Source organism: Canis lupus, chromosome 15, assembly GCF_003254725.2.
Source record: "Canis lupus dingo isolate Sandy chromosome 15, ASM325472v2, whole genome shotgun sequence".
Lineage (NCBI taxonomy): Eukaryota > Metazoa > Chordata > Mammalia > Carnivora > Canidae > Canis > Canis lupus.
In genome coordinates, this window is record NC_064257.1 from 39,358,177 (window position 1) to 39,371,473 (window position 13,297).

The 13,297-nt window shown below is 34.7% G+C and overlaps 1 protein-coding gene across 4 annotated transcripts in view; it reads left to right on the plus strand.

The window, feature by feature from the left end:
- The window catches only part of ACTR6 (actin related protein 6), a 29,562-nt gene that overhangs the window by 13,040 nt on the left and 3,225 nt on the right, over window positions 1-13,297 (plus strand). For 2 of the 4 annotated variants that reach the window (XM_025439527.3, XM_025439526.3), the window contains exons 7-10: window positions 5,014-5,112; window positions 5,207-5,285; window positions 10,951-11,122; window positions 12,987-13,125. In XM_025439527.3, the coding sequence (XP_025295312.1) occupies window positions 5,014-5,112; window positions 5,207-5,285; window positions 10,951-11,122; window positions 12,987-13,125 (489 nt within the window). The remainder of the gene's footprint in view (window positions 1-5,013; window positions 5,113-5,206; window positions 5,286-10,950; window positions 11,123-12,986; window positions 13,126-13,297) is intronic. The other 2 variants (XM_025439528.3, XM_049094014.1) reach the window with 2 other exon arrangements.

Genomic DNA, 13,297 nt, shown 5'->3' on the forward strand with positions numbered 1-13,297 from the left:
TAATCACAGACTGAGGAAGTTGTAGAATAGTGTGGAGAGCCCTGTGTAACCTTAGTAACATCTCAATTAACTAATACAATATCAACATGATAAAATTGACACTAGTACAATATTATTTTCAATTTTCACCATTTTTTACATGCATTCGTGTGTACATCTATGCGATTTTATCCCATATATAGATTTATCTAAGCACCACTGAAATCAAGCTGTAGAACTATTCCATCACTCTAAAGGAACTCCTTTGTGCTACTCCTTTACATTTGCTTTCTCACCATGTCCTTCTCTCCTGGCAATCTCTAATTTGTTTACCATTTCTATAGTTGTTATTTCAAGAAACAGAATCCTATAGTATATAACCTTTGAACAGTGACTTTTTTCATTAAACATAATGCTGTGTGATTTCTTCTTAATTATTGAGATAACATTTATATATGACTTTTTACTAAAGTGAAGTCTTCTTGCCTTGTTGTTTATACATCAATTCTAACAGCGAAAGGCTCATGAGTAGCATATACAGTATTATGATTATGTGAATGTTACTCATTGTAGAACCAGACAGAATTGGGCTCAGTTTCAAAAAGTTTGGATATTTAGTCCCCCTATCCCCATCAGATTGGAAAGACCACATTTGAAAGGCAGAGATAGTTGAGACAGATGAGGATGTTAACCAAAACCCAGGTCCCCCCCACATACAACTTTGTTAATAAAACAAAATTTTTATTGAGGTAAAACATACATATAGAAGTTTACAAAACTTGAATGTACAATTCAGTGAATCTTTAAAAACTGAATATACCCAAGTAACCAGAACACAGTTCAGGCAGACTATATTACCAGCACTCCAATCCCTCTTTGTCCTCTTCTGGTCTGGAAAACCACTGATTTCAAGCATTTGTAAACAAAACTAATGTCAGTGTAAACCTGAGAAATCAATTTGAAGCAGATATGACACTGAATTGTTATCTTTAATATATTAAGGGCTCTTCTCAGTTAAGAAAAGCACTACCTTGGTATAAAATAACGGGTTACTAGACGATTCTCAGAAAACAAATGGTCAGTGATACAGATAGATAATTATTAGGGTTACATATAGTCAAAGGATACAAATGGATAATTCTCAGACATAGAAAAATGTTAAACATCTGTAGTAATTATTACAAATTCAGTTAAAATATTTATTGAGCATTTATTTAGGAGGTTGGGATATATTGAGTTAACAAATAAGAATTCCTCTATAGGGCAGCCTGAGTGGCTCGGCAGTTTAGTGCCCTTTCAGCCCAGGGCGTGATCCTGGAGACCAGGGATCGAGTCCCATGTCGGGCTCTCTGCATGGAGCCTGCTTCCCCCTCTGTCTGTGTCTCTGCCTCTCTCTCTGTCTCTCATGAATAAATAAATAAAATCCAAAGAATTTCTCTATCATGACACTGCTATTAGAAAAACACAAATTAAAATACCACGATTTTTATGATCCAAATTAATAGAATTTTTTTTCAAAAGATGATATTGCAAAAAAAAAAAAGGTTGCAGATTGTGATGCTGGCTGCTGATCAGAGCATACCTTGAAATAACTTTTCTGGTAAACAGTTTGGCAATACACCAAGGTAGTAGAAGTATTTCAAGTTCTGTGTCCTAGAGTATGAATAAATAATGAGATAATCCAAGATACAGATAAAAGTACCTATATTGCATTGATTTTGAGTTATACTTTTCTCACATCTCTAGTTGGAATGGATCTTCCAATTGTTGGTACCTTAGAATTGTCATAGTTTAATTATCCTCTTTTCTTTGGTGCAATAGTAAATCTTAAAGAAGGTAAAATATGGTGTATATGGAGATAACAAAAAGCAAAAAGAAGCAATAATGTTTTTTACTTATAAGGGCTATGCTAAACACTTTACATGTATAATTAGAATCATTTACTTCTTACAGATGTATTAAGTCGGTGATCTGATTATTATAACCCTTTTAGAGTTGAAGAGATTGAGTCCCAAAGAGGTAAAATAACTTGGTTACTGAAATGTGATTCAGCCAAAGTCTCTGGGGCACCTGGCTCGCTCAGTTGGTAGAGCATGTGACTCTTGGTCTCAGGCTCTCATGAGTTCAAGCCTCATTTGGGGCATAGAGCCTACCTAAAAAAACCCAAAAAGCAACAAATCCATAATCACAAACACACAAGTATCTTTCCCCTTGATATAAATTTCCAACACCAGGAACATTAATAAATATATTTTAATAGATTAGATTCCTCTAATAAATATTATGGGGCAGTAAATAACCATATTTTTGAAGAATGATAGCATATGCAAATGTGAGATAACATTTAGTCTAAAACAAAAAGTATATGTAGTATATATGGGTAAAGATAAATATTCAAAGGAAATAACTTCACATTTTTGTTTATCCTTTTCTTGTATGTTTTTTATTGAAGTATAGTTGACACACAATGTTACATTAGTTTTAGGTGTACAATACAGTAATTTGACAACTCTATACTTTATGCTGTACATATTATAAACATAGCTACTCTCTGTCACCACACAATGCTATTATAGTACCTTGACTATATTCCTTATGCTGTACCTTTCATCCCTGGGACTTACTAATTCCATAACTGGAGGACTATACCTTCCACTCCCCTTCACCTGTTTTGCTCATCTCCCTACCCTCTCTCCTCTAGCAACTGCCAGTTCTCTATACATATGGGTCTGTTTTTGCTCTGTTTTGTTGTTTAGATTCCATATATAAGTGAAATCCTTATCGTGTTTGTCTTTCTCTGACTTACTGCATTTTGCATAAAACCTTCTAGGTTCATCCATGTTGTCACAAATGGCAAGATCTCATTTCTTTTTTAGGCTGCTTAATATTCCATTGTGTTTGTGTGTGTGTGTGTTGGTGTGTGTGTGTGTACCTGTACATACTATGTTTTCTTTATTCATTTACCTATCATTGGACACTTGAGTTGCTCCCATATTTTTGCATTATAAATATGTTATAATAAACAACAGTGAATATATTTTTTATATGTTTTTGGTTTTTTGGGGGTAAATACCTAGTAGTGGAATTACTGGATTGTATGGTATTTCTATTTTTAATTTTTTGGAGGAATCTCCATATTGTTTTCCACAGTGATTATACACCAGTTTGTGTGAGTTTTTCTTTTTATACATTATTGCCAACATTGTTATTTCTTCTCTTTTTGATACTAGCCATTCTGATAGATGTGAGGTGATATCTCCTTGTTTTGATTTGCGTTTCCCCGATGATAGTGATGTTGAGCTGGCCATCTGTATGTTGTCTTTGGTAAAATTTCTATTCAGGTCCTCTGCTTATTTTAATCAGATTATTTGGGGGTTTTTTGGTGTTGGGTTGTAAAATGTCTTTATGTATTTTGGATATTAACCCCTTATCAGATAAATCCTTTGTAAATATCTTCTCTCATTCTTTTCATTTTGTTAATTGTTTCCTTCACTGTGTGAAAGACTTTTATTTTGGTGTGCTCCCAGTAGTTTATTTTCACTTTCATTCCTTTGCGTGAAGAGACATATGTAGAAAAGTGTTGCTAAAGCCAGTGTCCAAAACTGCCTATGTTTTTTGTAAGGAGTTTTATGATTTCAGGTCTCACATCTAGGTCTTTAATCCATTTTGAGTTTATTTTGTTTGTGTGGTGTAATAAAGTGGTTTAGTTTCACTGTTTGGCATGTATCTGACCAATTTTCCTAGCACCATTTATTGAAGAGGTATCTTTTCCCTATTATATATATTCTTGCCTCCATTGCCGTAGATTAATTGACCATAGAAGCATGGGTTCATTTCTGGGTTCTATGCTATTTCATGGAGCTATGTGTCTGTTTTTCTGCCAGTACCATACTGTTTTGATGACTATAGCTTTATAGTCTATCTTGAAATCTGGGATTATGATACCTCCAACTTTGTTCTTTTTCAAGATTGCTTTGGCTATTCAGAGTCTTTTGTTATTCCGTATTAATTTTAGGATTATTTGACCCAGTTCTCTGAAAAATATTGTTGGTATTTTGATAGGGATTACACTGAATCTGTAGATTGCTTTGGACATTTTAATAACACGAATTGTTCTAAGCCATGAGCATGGAATATCTTTCCATTTGTTTGTGTTTTCTTCAGTTTTGTTTCTTTTCTTTTTTTTTTTTTTTAAGGTTTTATTTATTTATTCATGAGAGACAGAGAGAGAGGCGCAGAGACACAGGCAGAGGGAGAAGCAGGTCCCATGCAGAGACCCTGATGTGGGACTAGATCCTGGGTCTCCAGGATCACACCCTGGGCTGAAGGCGGCGCCAAACCGCTGAGCCACCGGGGCTGCCCATTCAGTTTTGTTTCTTAAAGTATCTTTGTTTTCTTCATTAAGCCTGTGTTTCTTAGGTTCACTCATCAAATATTTATTAAGCATCTACCGTGGTACCAGGTACTGTGTGCTGACTCACTACTATAATTAGAAAAGAGGGAGATCCCTGGGTGGCTCAGCGGTTTAGCACCTGCCTTCGGCCCAGGGCATGGTCCTGGAGTCCTGGGATCGAGTCCCCCGTCAGGCTCACTGCATGGAGCCTGCTTCTCCCTCTGTCTCCGTCTCTGCTTCTCTCTCTCTCTGTGTCTCTCATGAGTAAATAAACAAAATCTTTAAAAATAATAATAATAATAATTAGAAAAGAAAGTGCAGAGTTAAGTCATTTTAGCAAGATTCTATTCAGAATGATTGGAGGGAAGTTGCTAACTGGATAACATTACCTAACTTAAAGCCTTCGTTTTCAGTTTCTTTCTGCAAGCTGGACTAATAGTTGACCTCAGAGAGATAATGTGGAGATTAAATAAAATGGAAGTGTGATTATTCTATGAAGTTGAAAATATTTTACACATTCAAAAATTTAATATTTAAAAAAATTAGCCAAAGATTTAATTCCAGAAAAAATATTTTAAACAGTTGTAAATTATACTTAACGTTTTTCGATTTCAAATTTTACAGTATTTATTTCTGTTTAGGCAGCTTCATGTTATGGATGAAACACATGTAATTAATCAAGTGAAAGAAGATGTATGCTATGTGTCTCAGGATTTTTATAGAGATATGGATATTGCAAAGTATGTATAACCATAATCTAAGAATTAGAAAGTTGATTGGTGGGTGATGTTATGCATAGTTAATTATCTCACAAGTCTCTATTTTGTTTTCCAGGTTGAAAGGGGAAGAAAATACTGTAATGATAGACTATGTTTTGCCTGACTTCAGTACAATTAAAAAGGGCTTTTGTAAGGTAATGTAAAGAATCCTCAATGGCATTGCTTGAAGAGATCATCTCAGTCAGATTTGAAAAACATCTAGCTGGGTTTGGTAGAGTCTTACAGAGTTGATAGCCTTCTGCTGGCCTTTTCTCTGACACAAGTGTATAAATGATTAATAAATATCTTATTAAAGTTATTTAGAGAAAGAAGCATCAGCTGTGATAGAACATGGGAAAAATCTGGTGTTAGATAGTATCATTATTTATATTCCAGTTAACCCCTTTTCTATTTTCTAAGGAATTAGTTTAAATCCAGTTGGAAGTTGGTTATTTGCCAGTTGTGAAAATTAACAACAGAGCTGACACGGCTGAATTTTACTTGTTTGGTCTGATATGATCAGATGTAGTTGAAAAGGGTAAAATCCAGCACACTTTCAAAGTATTGAGAAGCAGTTTATCTTAGATGTCAAAATAATTTCTCCTTTTATTTTTGATCAGCTCAGATAAACTTAATTCTGTTTGAGTAAATGTGAAGTTTGCCCTTTTAGCTGGCTTAATGGAGGATTATTGGGAAATTAAAAATCTTTGGTCAGAAATGTAAGCATGTTTCCATAAGGAAATGTTAATGATATCATTCATTGCAGTATAAAAAGTGAAAAATTGAGAAGTCCCCAAATATCTACTAATGGAGGAAAATAAATAAATTTTGATATATATTATATTATAAAAGAAGCAATTGTGAAAGTGAAATAGAGCTACACAGAATAATGGTTACATCTCAGAAACATGTTTGGCTAAAACATCTAAGACATTATGATGTCTTTTTAAAAAAGATTTATTTATTCATGAAAGACACAGAGAGAGAGACAGAGATAACAGACAAAGGGAGAAGCAGGCTTCTCATGGGGAGCCCAATGTGGGACTCGATGCCGGGACCGGATCACGTGCTGAGCTGAAGCCAGATGCTCAACTGCTGAGCCACACAGGCATCCCAACATTATGATGTCTTTAAGGAAGATTTAGTAAGATCTGTACAGTTTCAGGATGTGTGGAATAACTTATGTTACTTAGAAATACGTAAGCAAGAAGTAAAAGGATGAAACTGTATGTGAGTGATAACACCAAATTAAAAAGGGGAGTTGTTAAATTTATAAGTTGTATCAAACAAGTTGATAGATACTTGGGTTTTGTACTTTTATAATTTTTTAAAAGATTTTATTTAATTATTTGACAGAGAGAGAGAGAGAGAGCGCGCACAAGCAGGGGGAGTGGCAGGCAAAGGGAGAGGGAGAAGCAGTACTTGCTGATCCTGGATCCTGGGATCATGACCTGAACCAAAGGCAGACGCTTAACCAACTGAGCCACCCAGGCACCAATTATATTTCTTTATATGCCTGAAATTTAAAAAATTTTTGAACATACTGTTGAGGTAAAAATACAAATCAGAATTCTAAGGAGGCCTTGTAAAATTGAAATCACTTTGTGATATTCTTAGAGACAGGTACTTGTGGGAGGACCTAGGCTGACTTTGAAAAGTGGGAGTTGGGACAGATGAAGAGATCAGGTTGCCTGTAATAAACTGAAAGCCCAAGTCCTCCTTAGGATATCGAAAGTACATTTTTTTCTTTACAGGACAGTGAAAACTGCAAATACATAGATAATACCATCTTCATATATTATTGCTCATTAAAACACTCCAGTTATATAAAACACCTTATGGATAATTGATAGCATTTTGTAGAGTTAATGGTGGTAAAGTAATACGTATTTCACAGGGATGGGCCCTGAGTAAAGTCTCAGTAATTCCCAATTTCTCTAAACCTGAACGATCATTGGTATCACCCAGGGCACTTGAAAATTAATCGGTATCTATGTTCTCAGTTCATGTCCCTTCACCTTACATAGTGAGCCAGTAGAGAAGTGATCATTCCTCCAAGTGAGCTTTGTTTTACTCATATCTTTGGAGAAAAAAGGCAGAAGCCACATAGCTCTTTTATTGGCCTTTGGCTTTGAGCTCAGTATCTGGTTATAGGTTAAGCTTCATTAACTTAGTGTAGACTCTTTGTTATCGGTAGACTGGATAGTCAGTTGGCCTGGACTTTTGCCAGATGATGGAATGTTACTTTGAGTTTTTATTTTAAAAATAATAGTTTAATCTTTACTTTGTCGATTAATGTTAAGATTTATCATTGATAAGTATAGTTAATCCTTGAACAATGTAGGGGTTAGGGGTACCAACCAGCGTCCCCCTGCCCCATGCAATTGAAAATCTGCATATAGCTTAACACCCCCATCCCCACAAAAAACTTAACTACTACTAGCCTACTGATGACTGGAAGCTTTACTAATAACAGAAAGTTTATTAACACATATTTTGTATGTTACATGCATTATATACTATATATATTAGTATAAAAAAGTAAGCTAGGGAAAAAATGTTGTTTAGAAAGTCATAAGAGAGTGCCTGGGTGGCTCAGTCAGTTAGCATCTGCCTTCAGCTCAGGTCGTGATCCCAGGTCCTGGGATTAAGTCCCATGGAGTCTGTTTGTCCCTCTCCTTCCACCCTTCCTCCTTGCTCTTGCTCTCTTTTTCTCAAATAAATAAATAAAATTTTTTTTTAAAAAAGTCATAAGAAAAAATATATCTACAGTACTGTGTTGTAAAGAAAATCTGCATATAAGTGGACCCATGTAGTTCAAACCCATGTTCAAGGGGCTACCTGTACATGTTAAATCATGTGTATATTGAAAAAAAAAAAAGACCAAAAAAACAAACAAAAAAATTGTGTATATTTTAATAATTTTAAGATTTAGAAACAATTTCATTTAGTATATGTTAGAATTTATCCTAAAATATGTTGTTTTGAATTAGTACTTGATTAACTTCATTGTTGCCTGATATACAACAACTTTGATGAAAGCTGATATATGTTTATGAAATTAGAAAAACAATAACTACATAAAATGAAAAAAATTATAATTATTTGAGAACCCTTATACTTAGGATATTGTTAAAACTTGAACTTTGATAGTTTATTCAAGAATATTTTTAAATAATTGTGAAAAGATACAACCTTCATTTTCTAGTACTTATGATAGTAACAATAACAATAATAAGCCTATAATATTGTTACCGATTACAACTGATACGAATTCCAGTATTATCTCTTATTGGAAAGGAAATGCATACTAAAGTGTAGTGTACTTGATTGGACTTAAATTGAGAAAATCTAGCTCATAATTAATGACATTAACAGTTTCTGCAGGGCCATTGTAAAATATAAACTGAGTATTTCATTTACAGTAATAGAACAAAATTTATGAGGCTGTATAGTAATCATGGCCTACCCCACGTTGACTAAAGTAGCAACTCCCAATAGACCTTATATATTCCTTCTTTTGTCTATGTCTAAAAAAATCTTTTTGGAGTTGTACTCTTAAAACAGAAACTACTTGTAGTTCCACATTGCATATTGATGAATAATGGCTTTAGAGCCAACATCCAACAAGGATACCTAGTTCTGGCTCTTTCCCCTAGTTTAGATATTTGATTCTGGGACAGTCACTTGAATCTCTTCTATAAAATCTGGGGAAAGGACTACATAATCTTATGTTTTGTCAACTGAATTTCTCCAAAGTCTGCATCTGTTTCAACTTAGAGTGTTGACAAAATGAGTTATAGCCTTTAAACTCAAGCTAATATCACTTTTAAGTGAATTTATAAATTTATAGAAAATATTTTCCTTACTGCCTAAGAAGGAAGAATACTTGAGGATAATACTTTTTGCTACTTTAACAGAAGTTTATTGGTTGAAAAGTGATTAGAGTTTTCCTTGTTCTTCCTAAAGTATAATGAAAATTATATAATTTTTTTTGAAAATTATATAACTTTTTTATTTTTTAAAAAAAATTATTTATGATAGTCACAGAGAGAGAGAGAGAGAGAGGCAGGCAGAGACACAGGCAGAGGGAGAAACAGGCTCCATGCACCGGGAGCCCGACGCGGGATTCGATCCCGGGTCTCCAGGATCGCGCCCTGGGCCAAAGGCATGTGCTAAACCGCTGCGCCACCCAGGGATCCCGAAAATTATATAATTTTTGAGTGTTCTTATTTAAGAGTAATGTTTCAAACTTGGAATTCCCAAATTCCAAATGATAGAATTCAGAATTATATCCAGGTTAAGAGAGGCAATGTAGTGGAAGAAATATATATTAGAAGTCCTTTTGGTTATTAGATGAATGATCTTGAGCAAGTCATGTAATCTTGCCAAACCCGATTACATCATAAGAGGAAAATATGCCTACCTTACAGGGTTATGTGAGAGTTCAGAAGGATAATGTATATAAAATGCCTAATACAATAAATGGCACATTGTTAACTAGGATGCTATTATTTAGGAATTTATTGAATACTCATTATGTGCTAGGTAGTGGACATGTGATGGTGAACAATATAGACTATGAAGGATAATATAGAGCAATAGTGGAGAATAATGGAGAGAACTTTTTTTTTTTAAGAGTTTATTTATTTATTAGATACAGAGAGAGAGAGAGAGGCAGAGATATAGGCAGAGGGAGAAGCAGGCTCCACACAGGGAGCCTGATGTGGGACTCGATCCCAGGTCTCCAGGATCACGCCCTGGGCTGAAGGCAGCGCTAAACTGCTGAGCCACCGTGGCTGCCCTATGGAGGGAACTTTTATTTGAAGTCAGAAAAAGCCTCTTTGAGGAAGCAGAAATCTGAACAGAGAATAGATGACTGACTATATTAAGGGATGTATAATATTCTTTAAACATATTATTCTTTTGTAATTAATATTTTCATATATTTTAAGTATTTTATACTTATATAAAAGATTGGGTAATACCTTGTCTCAGGAGGAAAATTGCATATATAAATGGAAATGAATGTTTATAACCAAATCTGGAAGAACTGATGGTTCTTAGTAAAATTGAAAGGGTGATTATTTTAATGATGTAGAATATTGTAGATTTTTTTTCTGGCCCCTTCAGGGATACAGCTCAGCAGAAAATAAGTAACAAAATTTCATTGATAAAGTCCATGGATTTCAAAATAGATTTTTGAAGATTGAATAAATGAATTTAAATATTTAGGTTTTTTTGTACAAGAGAAAGGGGAAGTCCTGATAGAATATAGCCACAGGGTCCAGTAAACATCTAGAATAAGAAAATAGGACATTTGGTTGACTCAGTCCATAGTGTGCAACTTTTGATCCTGGGGTCATGAGCTCAAGCCTCGTGTTGGGCATAGAGCTTACTTAAAAATAAACACACATATGCATGCATACATAGGAGAGTGAAAGTAAGTAGTAGTGATGGTAGCATTAAGACATACTAAATGTTTTTTAGAGTATGTTTTTTTGTTCCCTAGGAACTGAAATCAGTCTGTTATTATAGGCAGGTTAAGAAGTTTCCTCTCATCTATTCTCCTCTCTCTTTAAAAATGTGTGGAATAAGGCCAGATCATCTTTTTGGGAACAGCTGCATTAGAGTGAGCAATTATTTATTCGTATGGTTTAGGCAACAGAAAAGGCCACATCTTTCTAACTTTTGAAAATCCTGAATGAAACTCCCAAGAATATGGTTAATATATTAATAATAACATATTGCTAAATGTTATTCGTATGAACTAGATAATGTAGCTTAAACTTTTTAACCTTTTTTTTTTTTTTTTTTAAGCCAAGGGAAGAGATGGTGTTAAGTGGAAAATATAAATCTGGAGAACAAATTCTTCGTCTGGCTAATGAGAGATTTGCTGTTCCAGAAATACTCTTTAATCCTTCTGATATAGGCATTCAAGAAATGGGTATTCCAGAAGCTATTGTTTATTCAATTCAGAACTTACCTGAAGGTACATGAATAAAGTATTGCATGGTAATAATATTTCTAAAAACATCATAAGCTCTATAAACTATAGAGAAATCATCTGAGTTTTCTAAGTAATTTCGGGCAAGTGGCAAGCCTGTTTTATTTGCAGAGATTTCCAGATCTCATAGTGCACTTGAATAATTCTTTATTGGTCCTAGATTAGAAATTTGATATAGGAAAGTTATTATAGTCTATTTAAACTTGAGGAAATTAATCTCTTCATGACTATTAGATTGCTGTATCTGTTTTAGAAAGGTTTTAACTCAAATTTCCACCAAATAGAAATTTATAATTTAACAAAGTGATGGTTTGTAGCTATTGATGGGACTGGTTTATCCTCTCAGTTTTATTTGGACTAATATACAGGATGTAAATAAGGCTGAAGTATGGTGCTTCTTAGTGATGTGTGTGTTCTCCTGAAACAGGATTCACCTAAGTAATTTTCTATTTTTATTTTTTTTATTTTATTTTATTTATGATAGTCATACAGAGACAGAGAGAGAGAGAGAGGCAGAGACATAGGCAGAGGGAGAAGCAGGCTCCATGCACCGGGAGCCTGACGTGGGATTCGATCCTGGGTCTCCAGGATCGCGCCCTGGGCCAAAGGCAGGCGCCAAACCGCTGCGCCACCCAGGGATCCCTCACCTAAGTAATTTTCTAGAGTGTTAGAGAGTACTTTTATATCTTGAAAGTGTCTTCCTACTTCATAAGGAACAGTCTAGGCATTGGAGAAAATCTACCACCACTTGCAATGTCCTTTCCTCCCTTTAAAAAAAAAGAGAGAAAGAAGAGAAAATCACATAATGTAGTTATTTCACAACTATTTTTGTATTAATGTCTCATTAATTTCACTTTATAGAAAGTTGCAGGTAGTGTTCTACAGCATTTTAAACTACACTGCTTTAATATCATGAGACTCAGTGTCAAAGTAAGAGAACTTTGTGCCTGTTTTGTGAAAGGAAGCATTATGTGGGGTGGCCATTATGTATTAATTCCTCATAGATTTCCCCATGGCTTTTAATACCAACTAACCATATGGCACCCATCATGTAACCGTAAGTGTAGAATATAAGATCCTTTATGCTTATGGATAATGAGTATTTTTCACTATCAAATGTAAATGTTGCACAATGAATATATCTGTCGAAGTGAGACAACATGGAGGTTTGGGCTTCCACGTTAAAATGCCTTAAAGGCCTTCATTTTTAGCCTTACCTTAGTTCACAATCTCAGCCTACAGAAATACCTCCTCCATTTTAGGAAAAAACGAGCATAATTATCAAACATCTGCTGCTAGAAAGTTATTCATTTACATATTAGCTTACATGTATATGTAAGTAGTCTGCAGTTCACCTCCCTCTTCACCTTAGCCTTTCTTTTAAAGATCTATGAGGTCGGGATCCCTGGGTGGCGCAGCGGTTTGGCGCCTGCCTTTGGCCCGGGGCGTGATCCTGGAGACCCGGGATCGAATCCCACATCGGGCTCCCGGTGCATGGAGCCTGCTTCTCCCTCTGCCTGTGTCTCTGCCTCTCTGTCTCTCTCTGTGTGACTATCATGAATAAATAAATAAAATAAAATAAAAATAATTTAAAAAAAAAAAAAAATAAAAAAAAAATAAAGATCTATGAGGTCATGTTTCACTGTTTAGTAGGCCAATTTGTGTAAACTTAACTTCATTATAGAATCTTACAAATTATAAATAATTTTTATGGTTATTAAACAATTAACATGTTTTCCCAACCAATAACTATAACTGATTGCCCTTGTCTAAGCCCTCATCTCTGTCTTTCTGGAAAGATAAGTAAACAGGTTTTCTGATGCCTTTTCTTCTTTTTTTCCTCTTAAAGAAATGCAGCCGCATTTTTTTAAGAACATTGTTTTGACAGGAGGAAATTCCCTTTTCCCGGGATTTAGAGACAGGGTTTACTCAGAAGTTCGATGTCTCACTCCAACAGATTACGATGTTTCAGTTGTGCTGCCTGAAAAGTAAGTGTTGGCTTACTTTTAGAAATAAAACATGGAAGTCATTTTGTAGATAAAACGGTCAGGAAAAAAAAAAAAAAAACAACTGTCAGTAGGTAGACTTGAGTTTAAAGCCTGGTTCTGGCAGGTTTATTTCAACTTTGGAATCCTCATTTTCCCTTTCTCAATAATTAAA